Source organism: Bos indicus x Bos taurus, chromosome 15, assembly GCF_003369695.1.
Source record: "Bos indicus x Bos taurus breed Angus x Brahman F1 hybrid chromosome 15, Bos_hybrid_MaternalHap_v2.0, whole genome shotgun sequence".
Taxonomy (NCBI): Eukaryota; Metazoa; Chordata; class Mammalia; order Artiodactyla; family Bovidae; genus Bos; species Bos indicus x Bos taurus.
Window position 1 is genome coordinate 43725548 of NC_040090.1, and position 14558 is coordinate 43740105.

The 14558-nt window shown below is 48.5% G+C and overlaps 1 protein-coding gene across 12 annotated transcripts in view; it reads left to right on the plus strand.

Annotated features, from left to right (window-relative positions):
• LOC113905683 (F-actin-monooxygenase MICAL2) overlaps nt 1-14558 on the plus strand; it is a 244589-nt gene that overhangs the window by 38651 nt on the left and 191380 nt on the right. For all 12 annotated transcript variants that reach the window (XM_027563290.1, XM_027563291.1, XM_027563293.1 and 9 more), the window contains exon 3: nt 14107-14447. In XM_027563290.1, coding sequence (XP_027419091.1) covers nt 14184-14447 — 264 coding nt within the window. In that variant the 5' untranslated portion in view covers nt 14107-14183. The remainder of the gene's footprint in view (nt 1-14106; nt 14448-14558) is intronic.

A 14558-nucleotide genomic window follows, 5' to 3' on the forward strand; every position in this document is an offset into this window, starting at 1 on the left:
ACAAAGAGCCAGACACAACTTGGCGACTGAACAACAACTTGGGAAAGAAAAGTCAGTATGGGATGGGGAAGCTTTTGTTCCTGAAAGCTCCAGCCCATCCCTCAAGATCCAGCTCTGGCACCACTTCTACTGTGGGCCTCTCTCCAGGCCACACAGGGGTCATTCCATCTCCCATCTCTGTGTCCACACATCTTGCTGCCCATCTCTGTGTAACTCTTACCTATAATCATTATTTAAAATTGATTCCTTGAATGGACTGTGATGATAGCATTCTATTAGTACTATGGGGCCTGACTTTGCTTCAGATGATGGGTAAGATTTGAGCAGGGGTGGGAGGAAGAAGACCGAGACTGGATGTGAAGCATCAAATAGCCCAGCCTGTCTGATGCAGCCACAGCGGAGCCCTAATACCTTTGGGAACTGAGCCTAATGAGGAAATGGGAGCTGCATGGAGTAGGCTGATGAGACCATCAGGGGAGTTGGGACTTACACAGTGGGGTATAGGAAGCACTGAGAGCTTTATGAGCAGAGCAGGGTGGTGCTGGTCAGATGGAAAGGGGAAGATGGGGAGTGGAGGCTAGTTAGGAGGCTTCCATGATAATTCTGGTGGTGGTTAGAGAGAAAGGGCTGTCACAATTCATGTCACCATGTTACCTAAATGTTGTGGCTGCTCTTGATTGGGTTTTTCCAACAAGAAGTGGTTACTGAGCGTCTACTATTGCCAGAGGCACAGGTGCCTGGCCCTAGATGTGCAATCTCTGGCATCAGACAGTTCACAGTCCATTGAGGCAGGCAGACCCAAAAGCAGTTCACGCAATAGTCTGTTTGCAATGATCACTGGAACCTCCATGCAGCACAGCGTGGGAAAACAAGGTGTGGGGAAGCCAAGGGAAGACTTCAAAGAACAGTGCAGCCAAGGATACTGCCTAGCCTGGCGTCACTGAGTTTCATCCTCATGTAATGCAGTGGGATCAGGACTGTTATTATCTCCATTTTATGGATGAGGAAACTGAGGTTCAAAGAAGTTAGGTGACTCATCCAGGCTCACACACATAGTAAGTGATGGGGCAGGTTTACAATAAGTCTGCTTGACTCCAGAATCCACCCTGGGACCCCTCCAACATTCTGCTGCCTTTAATGTTTCAGTCCTAAAGCCAACTGGGTTTTTACCAAGTGAACAGAGTCTGGATAAACTTTCTGGATGGAGCGACCAGCATAAGCAAAGGTGAAAGGAGGGTAGCCTGAAAGATTTCAGTTTGTCAGGAAGCTGCAGATGGCTCAGTAAGTCTGGACTCGGAGGGGACGGGGACATGGTGAGGAGACAGGCTGGAGAGGCAAGGGACAAAGCATGAAGGGGGCTTTTGTCTTGCTCTGCTAAGAGGTTTGGTTCTCACCCTGAAGACAGTCAAGGAGCTGATGAAGGATTTGAAATAGGAACAGGACCTGACCAAGTGTGCATTTCTGGTGGAACGATCTCTCTGGCAGCAACTCAAGAGAGAGGCTGGTGGATTGGAGGGAGCAAGCAGGAAAGGTGTTTATGAGGAGTTTCTGAGAGTTCAGGTGACTGGCTGGCTCCTCAAGATGAGGGAAAGGGAACAGAGAAAGTGACTCCAGAGGTTTGGTGTGAGAGTCTGAGTGCAGATGATGCCATTCACTGAGGATGGGGATGCAGGGAGGTGAGGGCAGAAGGAAAACTGACCACATGTGAGGTCTCTGTAAGATAGTCAGGGGGAGTGTGTAACTGGCAGTTGAATACAACCCTGGAAAGCAGCTCGAGGTTCACAGTGGGTCATCAGGATGTAAAGTGTGCTGTATCTGTGGGAGTGTTGAGAATGAGAGGGGTGGTAAAGATCAGAACCTTGGGAGATTTCAGGAACATTCAGAGAGAGATGTGTCTGCAATAGACTGAAGATGGGAGAGACCATGAGCAAGATAAGGTCCGATAGGTGACAGTTGGATTTAGTGACAGAGTTGATGTTGACCTTGGGTGTGATGCCTGGAGTGGGCTATGTGTATGAGTGGGAATGAGATTCTGGAAGATTTGAGGGTGAATGAGGTGAGGAAGTGGATATTACCAGGCTAGACTCTACTACAGAAGGAACCTAGGCTGTGAAGGGAAGAGGGGAGGGTACCATTTTGTTTTGTCCAATAAGAGCAAGTATAGATCAACTTGCGTTGAATTTGTGCACATTTTGGAGACTGACTTCACACTGATAATTCACACCTCAAAAAAAGAACAAAAAAATTTTTTCAGATGATGAATTCTTTTTTCTCTATTTGGTTTGAAAAATGTGGTCACTTGGCAGGGGCCTTTGGAAGAAAGACTTCATAAGACATGGTTGGGCTTCGAGCTTCCAGAGCCGGGACTGCTCTGCGGTCTTCCTGGGCTCCTGGGTACGGTGTGTGTGAGCGAGCAGGTGTTGTTGAGAAATCCTTTTCAAGTTCACTTTTCCATGACTTCTGTGCCTCCTCCCTAGCATTCTTCTCTATTCTCCAGACTAATTACTAGGGTTGCATTTCCTGAGGGCTGAACTCACCTGTCCAGGCACAGAGGCTCACCTGGGAAATGACTTTAATGGTGTGCTAGGCAAAGACTTGGTGGAAAATATACTTTAACTGTCCCATCTCAGCTTAAGGTAGATTAAAGGGAGATGATCGCCCTTACCATCTATGTGAACATGCCCCAGTTTCTGCTGCAGTTTGGCTTGGGCTCCCTCTGGGTGGTGGGAGTTGTCCCTGGGCAGTGGGCTGGAGTGATGCTAAATAAGCACACCCAAGCCCACCCTGTGAGAGGCACCTTCATCCGGTTCTCACAGATGTTTGTGACCGGCTCAAGGGAGTGCTGGAGGACTCAGAAGTCCACATTCTTTCGACTGCACCACATGGGCTTCTAGGCACTCAGGACCTGAGGGCTCAGGGTTGTTGAAACCAGGGAAATGACTAGCCTATCCATCCCAATCTCGAGTCTTATTACAGGGAAGGATGTGGATTCTCACCATAGGGTATATATGTGTGGGGAGAGGTGCTTAGGTGAGGGGCGGTCAGCCGTATTTCTGGGCGGGTCAAGTGACTTTTCCAGGGTATAGAGAGCCTAATGAAAGGGAAGATAGAAAATGCCAGAAATCGTTGTTTGGAAGTCAGCCTAAAATAGTGTTGGTGACAAGAGGGACGTTAATGCCCATGTGATCAACCTTCTTACTGGGAGAGGGTTCTTTCTAACCCAGGCTAAATTTGACATACCCACTATACTATGGTTTACCTACTGGATTCGTTGATACTTCCTGCCTAATAGATATAGCCTTGATTCTCAGCGTCTTCACATGCTTAGGTTTATTTCTCACTTATGTGAGGTCCAAATGTTCTTGGTGTAGAGGGCTTTCCTCCCAGTGGGCATCAGGGGGCCTAGCTCCTCCTCCTGTGGCCTTGCCATCTTGCGCATGTGATTTCCAAGGCTGCTGTACCCTGACAGAGGTGGAAAGAGCCCGGAGGATCGCCATGAGAGGTTCTCATGGGTTGGTCCTAGAAGTTGTGTGCATCACTTCTGCTCACCTTCCATCACCTTGAACTGGTCATGTGGGCTCACACAGCTGCAAGGAAGGGCCCAGGAGGAAGGAGAAATATATCTGGTGATCAGCTGGCCTATCTCTGCCACACCCACCCAGGGTAGAAAGTCACTCCTCAGCTGACATTTTATTGTATTCATCACTGTTATCCGAAACTGCATCGAGATCTCATTACGAGAGATCCTGGCATTTGGAGTTTGATGAAAGAGGGGAGTATCATGAACCAAAGTCTAGACCAGAGACTGTGTCCCTGATACGGTGTGTGAGGCAGAACTTGGATCCCTCCATGCATTTTGTGTGGGAGCAGTATGGGATGGTGGTCATGGATGTGGGCTCTGAACTCGGGCTATAGGACTTCAAGGCATAGCTTCTGTACTTCTGGCTATGTGACTTTGCCAAGTTGCAAACTTTTCTACTTCTTTGAAAAGTGGGGATAATAAATAGTGTCTCATGATGCCTTGACTTCTTACAATGATTAACTTCTTTAATACATAGAAAGCTTTACCATATTGCCTAAAACTTTATAGATGATCATTAAATGTCAACAATTATTATGTTCCCAAGGATTGAACATTGTTCATTCATTTTGCACATACTGTATAGGAAGGGTCTTGTGCTGGGAACTGGGAGTAGGGAAGTGAAAAATTAAGTTCAGCACAGAAAGACTTACTGTGACTGCTCCAAGTACAGGTGCTGTGGAAGGGATCCATTCCATTTGGGGAAGGGGTCAGGGTTAGGGAGGTGGGGAGTGTCTAGAGGAAAAGAGCCTTGAAGAAAGATTAGGAGTTAGTGGGGTAGGGATTAGTTCACATCCGTGTGCTTTGCTTAAGAACAGTAAGGATGGTATATGGTATGTCAGACATACTGTTTTTTTCAAATTGGCAAGCTTCTTTGCCTTGCAGCAAGATTCTGCTAACATGACAAGGATTCATACCCAGTGTCCCTGAAATTGATGTTAGTCAATGAAAAATGTGTAAAGCTCTGACTTTGAGAGACAGAAGTCTCATCTAGTTGCATAGCCATTGTCTCCCCTCATTTGGGCCCGATGGCATGTCCACCAGATCTGAACTGATCTAGATGGGCCCTCAGGGAGTCTTTAGGGAATCTGTGTGCTGCAGGGAAGAATGCTCCCTGCTTTCAAGGAACGAAGTCTGCTGACTGTTCTGTCCAGGTCCTGTTAGAACACAGGAGTGTTCTCCCCAGGCAAGGGATGGTGGGCTCTGGGAGCTAAGACCAGGGAGCCCTCACCCAGCCTTCTCTGAGATGTTGATGCCGATTTTACAGGTGCTGAAGGGGCAGGGGGTGACAGTGGTGATGGTGTCCCCAGGGAAGGCAGAATAAGAGATAAATTTTGGAATTTGGCAGGGCTGAACTTCCAAAGGCTTCCTGGAGTCAAATGAGGTTTGGAAGGAAGACTGAAAGCTGTCTACATGACTTACAAAAACAACAACAACAACAACAAGAAATTATGCCACTGAGCCAAATAGAAAACAACAGGATTCTTTCACTGTTTATTTTATTACATTTTAACTCAAAAATATTTTTTAAAAAAGGTTCGTTGTTAATTAGGCCACAGATTCTGTACTCTGGCCTTGGGCAGCTCCTACTAGAAGGTGGTGATAGTTGTTTGTTTTTTAATGGATTTTATTTTTTTATTGTGGGAGAATATACATGACAAAATTTGCCACTGTGGCCATTTTTAAATGTTAGAATTCCGTGGCTTCACATGGTTGTACAATGATCACCACCTTCTACCTCTAAAACTTTTTCATCATCTCAAATTGAAGCTCTGTCCCCATTAAACCATAACTCCCGTTTCCCTCTTTCCCCAGCCCCCGGTAACCACCCTTCTACTTTCTGCGTTTATGAATTTGCATATCCTAGGTACCTCCCACCATTAGTTTTGAGAAAGGCTAGACTCCTGAAATGGAGAAGGCAATAGCACCCTACTCCAGTACTCTTGCCTGGAAAATCCCATGGCTGGCAGAGCCTGATAGGCTGCAGTCCATGGGGTTGCTAAGAGTCAGACACGACTGAGTGACTTCCCTTTTGCTTTTCACTTTCATGCATTGGAGAAGGAAATGGCAACCCACTCCAGTGTTCTTGCCTGGAGAATCTCAGGGACAGGGGAGCCTGGTGGGCTTCGTCTATGGGGTCACACAGAGTCGGACACGACTGAAGCGACTTAGCAGCAGCAGGTACCTCCCACCATTAGTTTTGAGAAAGGCTGGGCACCCCACTCCAGTACTCCTGCCTGGAAAATCCCATGGACGGAGGAGCCTGGTGGGCTGCAGTCCATGGGGTCGCTGAGGGTCAGACATGACTGAGCGACTTCACTTTCACTTTTCACTTTCATGCATTGGAGAAGGAAATGGCAACCCACTCCAGTGTTCTTGTCTGGAGAATCCCAGGGAAGGGGGAGCCTGGTGGGCTGTCGTCTATGGGGTCGCACAGAGTAGGACATGACTGAAGTGACTTAGCAGCAGCAGCAGCAGCAGCAGACTCCTGAAATGGAGAAAGCAATGGCACCCCACTCCAGTACTCTTGCCTGGAAAATCCCATGGATGGAGGAGCCTGGTAGGCTGCCATCTATGGGGCCACACAGAGTTGGACACGACTGAAGTGACTTAGCAGCAGCAGTAGCAGCAGAAGACTCCTGAAAACTGGAATTTGCACTTCACAGTCCTCCCAGGCAGCCAGTGTGTGATGAAGGTGACTCAGAGCATATGCAGAACAGGCTGCTGAGTTTTTGTTGGTGAAATGGACTCGCTGTATGTGGTGAGATGTGTGTTGTTTTGTCAGCTCCTGGACTGCAACCTAGGGCTTCTCAGGTGGCACTAATGGTAAAGAACCCACCTGCTAATGCAGGAGACCTAACAAACACTGGTTCGATCCCTCGGTCGAGAAGTTCTCCTGGAGAAGGAAATGGCAACCCACTCCAGTATTCTTACTTGGAGAATCCCATGGATAAAGGAGCCTGGTGGACTACAGTCCATAGGGTCACAAAGAGTCGGATACGACTGAGTGACTGAGCACACGGACTGTAAGCAGGAAAGCAGGTGTCTGTCTTGTGGGGTGTGGCTGGTCAGGGGTCTGTGGACACAGCTGAGACTGTCAGAGGTACTGTTTTCCCCCTACCCCAGCATGGCTCTTTGGAAGGGCCTGCCTCACTGGACTTGAAGGTCTGTGATCCAGAGAGCAGAAGTGTGAGAGGAATGCAACCTAGGGGACCTTGTCCCTCACCTGTTGCAATATAAGCCCCTTCATTAAATTAGCAGTGTCAGGACTTCTTACAGGAAGGCTCTTTGTTTTCTGGAGAAAAACGGCACTGCTAGTATGACTGGAGTTGGATTGGCCAGAGGAAGGGAAGATACATGAGATGAAGATAGTCTAGCCAGGGAGAGAAGACTCCAGGACTTGGGATGCATATATAGGAGGGAGTTATAAAAGCTGTATGTGCTTCCAGTGGGGAATCTGGGAAATACAGAAAAGTATAGAGCTACAAATAAATCAACCGAAATACCATCACACACACACACACACAACATGGCCAGGGATCATGTTTGGCTTGATTCCTTTCTCCTCTGGATATTACTCTAAGGAGTTGGAATCGTTGAGCACCTTAATCTGTATCCTGCTCTTTTCACCATGATTTAGGGCATAAGCATTTTCCCCAAGGATTAAATGTCTTCATAAATATTAGTTTTAAAGGACTGCCTAATACGTTATTGTTTGGTTGCACCATAACTTAAGAAGCCACACCCCGTGTGACATTTGCAGGCTCTCGGAGCCTGAAAGAACTTCAGAGACTACAGAACTCACCCTGTTTAATTTATACAGCGACTTCAGAAAAGGCAGGTTGTATTATTAACATTTCCATCATCATGGCTCATGTCAGTTGGTGACTAAGAGCGTGGATTTGGAAGTGAGGTAGAACTGAGCTCCTTTACAGCATGCCCATTCAGTACTTGGCATATGAAGGGGGTTGCTTGCCCCTCGGAATCTCCTTCTCTTTTGTCAAACAGGGATGGATAAATGAAATCATGGATGTAAAAGATCTGGAACAGGGTCTGGCACTGGGTGAGCAGCTGAGCAGTGCAGTTGTTGCATTCTGATGAGGCTCAGTCTCCTCATGCCCAGGCCCAAGTTTTGCCTGCCTCAAAGGCTTTGCTTCTCCTAGAGGTTCATACAGATGGGCTTAGCAGTACAAGCAGAGATGGGGGGCACTGGCCAGAAATCATTATGGAAAAATTTTTAAATTTGTATGTGTTTGTGTGCACCCATGTATACATACACACATATACACAATACACATACATGCATATATAAACATTTATGCACATACTAATATATATGCATATATTAGCATGAACACATGCGTATACGTACAGTAACCACACATGGCAAACTTATACTTGCCTTGCAGGAAAGTGAGATGATCAAGTTCTGGAATCACCACCTACCCTCAAAGTCCTTGCTTCTTGTAGAGTAGATACAGAGGGAGAGCAAGAGAGTCACCATACCCTCTAGACTTCCTGGCACTTTGACTGGTCAGCATATAGCTCTCTGACTCATGGGGGTGGGGTTGGGGGGGTTGACCTAGGTCATCCTGGGATCTGTTAGTGTGAGTGATTCCACAAGGAAATGGACTGAGGTGAGGAAATGGGAATGTGTGAGGTCATTTCAAGCCAGAGCAGTGGAGTCAACTCACTATTAAAAGACAGTGAGGAGAGGGCTGGGGATGCATGGGCAAGACCACATGGCCTTGGACTCTCAGAAGAGGAGCAGCACAGAAGACCAGGGCCTCCGATGGGCCTGGAGTCTCTTTCCTGAGCTCCCCACCTGGGCCAGTGTAGACAGAGGGCAGTGTCCAGGCCCTGCTGCAGGCTAGGGACTTGGGTGGGCTTTCAAGTACCTCTCTTGGATGTGTTTTCATTAGCCTTTCCAGTAGGGGCTCTAGAGCGCATGTGTAAGAAGACTGCACATGTGGGTTCAACCTGCATGGAAAGGGCTTTGACTTCCTGTGGGTGATCTCAAGGGCTAAGACCAATCGCGGGGAGAAGCGGTTGGAGAGACAGCATCAATCTTGCTGGAGAGGGACCAAGAGAAGTCATCTCACTGAGGCTGTCTTCCTGTCAGCGGAGACAAGGGTGGGCAGGCTGCCCCAGGAAGCGGTGCGTGCTCAACCTGGGGAGGTGACGGAGGGAAGGCTGGGGACCCCTGGCTGGAAGGAAATTACAAGGGGGCCCTTTCGGCCCCTTCCCAACCTTGGGAGTTGCCCCAGGGTTAGGTTCAAGTTAGTGTCTCATGCCCTGGTAGATGGAAAGCCGGGCCTCCCTGGGCCAGGTGAGAAGATGACATCTGCAGACATCACCTGTAAGGCAGGTGTTCTGCCTGTGCTGGGCTCTGCAGAGATGCAGTGTGTGAGGATTTCCCACCGCTTTGGCCCTGGCTGCCTCCTGCCTCATCTCAGATGTCGGATCCAAGTAACCATGCCTGAGGGTCTTCTGTGTGTGAGGTGCAGACCTGGGGGCTTTAAGTCTTTCCAGCAGCTCCGTGAGTGGATGGGGTGAAGACCTCCCCATCTTTCACTGGTGAGGAAACTGGACCCTGCCCTCATGGCCCCTTGGGGTGGTTAACCTGAGAGATGGTGAGTTTGAATAGGGGTTTGGCAGTGGAAATGACAAGAGGGTTTGGTTTTTAGATTGCATTTGCCTTGAAATGTGTCTGTGAGCCTTGAGGGTGGGGTTGAGGGCTGCCATTTCCTCATTCTGCTTTGAGAGAAGGTTTTGCTCATTGTCTCTTCCAGCTTTCCTTCAGTTTTTCTAGAACTCCCTCTTATATTTATTTATTTGGCTGGGCCATGTCTTAGTTACACCACGAGGGTTCTTTAGTTGTGACATGTGAACTCTTAGTTACAGCATGTGGAATCGAGTTCCCTGACCAGGGATCGAACTTGCGCGCCTGTATTGGAAACGTGGAGTCTTAGCCACTGGACCACCAGTGAGGTCCCATCTTTTATACGCTGCCTGGTCACACTCTTTGATGCCATTTCGCAGGTGATGAGGCCAAGGAACAACAGAGGTGTGGGAGTCCCACACGTGAGTATACTGGTAACTCTTGGGCCAGGAGCTCATCTCTTATTTTGAGGACTACTCAGGGCCTCTACATAAACCTTGAACTGGTCTCCCAGATGTTATGGGCCCAAGAGCCCATTACCAGTGCTGGCAGTCTGAGACTCTGAGCTGTAATTTGTAACAGCCAGAGGCAGGGAGAGGGAATTGCTTTGTGACTCATGAAGTCACATAGGCAGAACCACAAATAAGGGACTCGTTGGCAAAGACCAAATTGCTTCAAGGCTATTCTTAGAAACTAAAGCATCATGTCTTGTTTCTTCCCAGAAAATGCAGAAACCTTTCATATTTCTGAGTAGTTCATTTATTTATATTTCATACCAAACTCCCAAAAGGCAACAACTGGGTAGTGATTGACAAGGAAGGCTAACAAGGGCTATTACCCAGGATCCTCTGGCTTAACTAATCCTGACTTTCTTCTCTGGCAGAAAGAGAAGGGTATCCAGCAAAATACTACACTCCAGTTTCTGGAAACTCAGACTCAAACTTATGGGAGTCCTTCTAAATCAGCCTTTCTAGTTCATTCACAAAACTACTTTGTACCATGGATGTTTTCAGCTCATCATCCAAACTTCTTCATGTGAGGTTCCCCACATTTCATATGGGAACTTAAAACTCAGAAGTGGAGTTAGTTGTCCAAGGCTACACAGCTAGGAAGTGGATTTGAAACCAGATCTTCTGTATTGAAAGCCCATGGCCTCTAATTGTAAAGTGTATATAATTGTTTGACTTGGGATGCTAGTGCTGCTGCTGCTGCTGCTGCTAAGTCGCTTCAGTAGTGTCCGACTCTGTGCGACCCCATAGACGGCAGCCCAGGCTCTCCCGTCCCTGGGATTCTCCAGGCAAAAACACTGGAGTGGGTTGCTATTTCCTTCTCCAATGCATGAAAGTGAAAAGCGAAAGTGAAGTCGCTCAGTTGTGTCCGACTCTTCGCGACCCCATGGACTGCAGCCTACCAGGCTCCTCCGTCCATGGGATTTTCCAGGCAAGAGTACTGGAGTGGGGTGCCACTGCCCTCTCCGAAGCTAGTACTAGTGGTCCTCAATTATATTCTCTTCAGTTTGGTCTGATGGTGTTTGAGCCATTTGATGAATAGTAGTGAGTGGTGGTTGTCAGGGAGTCACAGGTGCTAAATATATCACACATGATTGAGTTTATTCCTTACCACCTTATGACTCGAGTATCAGTGTCCCCATTGAGCAGATGAGAAAGCAGGCTGAGAGGCTAGATAACCTTCCAAGGGTCCTGTGGCTAGTGAGCGCCTGAGACCAGACCCACAACCAGGTTTGCCAGACTCCATATATCCAGATGGTCTTCTGTGAGGAGACTTACTCCTAGGGGCTGTCAGTCATTCCTAAGGTCTCTGACTTAAACTAGAAAATGATTTTAAAGGCTGAGACCAGACTCTTTAGATGCAGGGTGGCAGGGCTGAGGCTGGCACGGGCTGCGGGGGCACAGCCCCAGGCAGGGCTTATCTCCTCCTGTCCAGTCATCTCCCTCCACCTCCTCATATCTCCCTCCAGATAGGAGCTAGTTCCTACAGCTCTCACGCCCACCCACAGCCCTCAACACCACTCTCGCTCTTTCCCTTGGAGCTGTAAAATTAAGTTGTTCATTTTTCTTTCGGGGGAGGAGAGGAGGCAGCTGGATTGGGCGGAGGCAGTTTCTTCCAGTTTATAAATTATTCTCTGGGAGTTGGGTCTAGCTTGATAACTCAAAACAGTTCACCATTTTAGACAGGGAGGACCTGGTGACTTGGAGAACTGATTTTCAAAGCTCTTTTTTCAAACTGGGGCATTCCGCAGATTCAGATCATCCACAGGCGATGGCTTCAGCATACATCTTCACGTCTACCCAGCGCCTCCTTGGGCCAGGCTCTGCCATCACTCTCGTATCTCCCCCTCCACAGCAGCTCTGCAGGCTCTCATACAAAAGAAACAGCAGGGGCTCAGAGTTTATGTGGCTTGTGTGAGGCCAGGTGGGCAGCGAGGGGCCAAGCTGAGCTTTGGACATGGCTTTAAGAGCCCCAAAGCCTGTGGTTTCCTCTGCGCCACCTGCCCATCCCATACTACAGGATTCTGGTGGAATTCAAGTAGCTTTGCAGCTGTCAATTAGCTACTCCTGCCCTTCTTCAATCCCTGGCATGGAAGCAATTCCAAAGATAAAGACTGAGGATGTTAATATGCTCTGCAAAGCAGATAAGTCTTGTTCTCTGTTTATGCTCTCTGGGTGGTGAGTCCTGCACAGGGGAAAGGTTGGAACACAGGAGGAGGCAAAGTTTATGTGAGTGATACCAATGTGAGCACTGCAGACACTAAAGGCTCTGACTGATCCATGTGGGAGGGAATCCATGTCTTCTCAGTCCCGGGTAGAGCACAAAGCCAGCTTTCGAAGTTGGTTGAATTTGTTGAGTTGAGGGAACCAGAGGACAGAGGCCTGGCTGCAGAGTAGAGTTTGGCTGGGTCTGAAGCAGGGAATGTACTATTCTCCCTTCTGCTGAGTCTGGCGCCGGGCCTGTTGGAAGCTCTTGGAGAAAGAGGGACGGGAGGGAGGTGTCCTATGCTGTAGCCCGAGCCACTTCACCCATCAGATCTGGGTGTCTGGAGAGCTTGTCTGCCCCCAGCGAGCGGCCCCTCACAGGTGGCGCGCAGCCAGGCTGTGCATAACATACGTGTGCGTGCGTTCCTTCCCCTGCTCTGCCAGTTTCTTCCCTCATTGTGCCTGGGCAGTGCTCACCCACCTCCTTCTCCAGTCCACCCCTGACATCTCATTTTCCCAACGACTCATCTCACCCCGCTGCTCTGTCTCCTATACCCCACGGCCCACTGGAGAAGCCAGGTCCCCTCTACAGTCTGCCCCAGACACCTTGTCACGAGTCCTGAATTCCCAATGCCTTGAACTTGCTGTCATTCTGCAGCCATGCTGGCTCTTTCCAGATCCGTGCCTTTGTATGGTCCATTCCCAAGTTGTCTAGCAAAATCCACCTCATTCCTGAAATCACAGCGTTTAGGCATTTTCCTGCTGTGGCTCCTCTGGGCTTCTCCAGGCTCTGTTGAACATCTCCTTCTCTGGGCTTCCATGTGCTGTGTTCAGTTTTACAAGCACTGGCCTGTTGTCTTATAATCAGCTATGTACGGGGCTGCCTTCCTCGCTAGGCCCTGTCTCTGTACCCTCCTCTAGCATCTAGGGTGATGTGTGGCCCTTGCTAAGGCACCAGTAGTTATTGCTTAATGAATGAGTAAAGGATTAAGGAAGAAGATAAACACCATCCTCTGCTTTTAGTTTTATAAGGCCAGCCCGCAGGCCACGCGCACCCACAATGGCGTTTCCGTCTGGAGAGTGGGAAGCTACCCAGCCCGAGGGCTTTGTCTCTGTTTGCTGACCTCCGCCTGCCAGGCTTCTGTCTGGGGGAGCTTGGTATGCTCTGTCCTCTGTTTACAGACTCCCTCAAGCCCTCCTGACACCGGGGCCAGCCCCAGCTCCTCCATGCTTGTTTTCTTGCACCAGCTTCGGATTCTGGAAAAATAGCTAGTGCTTTGGAAAATCAGTCTAATTTATTTTTGTTCCTTTGAAACTTAAATGACTTTCCTAAGAAAATGCTTGAGGTTAGAGTGGTGCAGAGAAGAAAGGATGATGGCCAAAACCCCGGCAAGCTATTTTTGTGATGTGAATGAGCCTCCATCACATTTTTCTTTCCTTTAGCACTTGTTCCAAATAGTTCCCAGCTTGGGCTTACAAAGCACAGGCTTGTTTTGTGCATCAGGAGGAGACCCACATGTCTCTCTGTCTTTCTGTATGTCTCACTGAAGCAGATGCTGTCCTTCCAGCAGATTTGAGAAGTTGCCATTTGTTGTCTGTATAAAGAGAAGATCCGCCCTCTGATAACTAATGAAGGAAAATGTAAAAGAGTGATCTCTAAAGATAGGTGGGATGGTGGTCATGAAATCTAGAGAACTTTACTTTTGGGGAACTGTGCCTTCATGTCATGTGGTTAGGTTACATTAATATTAGTCAATCAGTTTATGGTACCAAGAATTATAGGTTTTCAGCAGTGTGAAATCTGGGTTTCTGGGTTTGTTTGTTTTCCTTTTGCTAGTTCCTACTTCCAGAACCATCTGGCTTATGGCAAGATTGACCAGATAATATTGACATCAGCCAGGGTATGTCTTTGGCAATCTGTAGTTCTTTGCAGCCAGCCAGGGGAGTGGAGTGTTGGGGAGAGAGATTGCCAGCAAGGCAGCATTTCCAGGTTAGATGGTATGATTATACCTCTCCTGTAGAGTATGTATGGTTGGCATTATGTTTACTATGTTAGTATCTTAAAGGAATTGTATTTTTACCTCTCTGCACCCTCTCCCCAGCCTACCCTCGTCCACGGAGCTCACCTCTGCCTCCATCTACCTTTGCAGGTGTGACATTTCTCCAGGCACTTCATGGTGTTCTCCTCCATCCTCTCCACATCGCTGCTCTGGGTGGCTCCTGAAACATGGGGGAGAATGAGGATGAGAAGCAGACCCAGGCCGGGCAGTTATTCGAGAACTTTGTCCAAGCTTCCACATGCAAAGGTACCCTTCAGGCCTTCAACATCCTCACCCGACAACTGGACCTAGACCCTCTGGACCACAGAAACTTTTATTCCAAGCTCAAGTCCAAAGTGACCACCTGGAAGGCCAAGGCCCTGTGGTACAAACTTGACAAGCGTGGGTCCCACAAAGAGTATAAGCGAGGAAGGTCTTGTATGAACACCAAGGTAAGGGAACCCCTGCAGAGATGCTTCCTACCCTGTGGGGCATGTGGGCTGGATTGTTGGAAGGTTAGGGAGCTGTTGCCATTTTGGCATTGTAAGCTTCTTAGCGGGTGT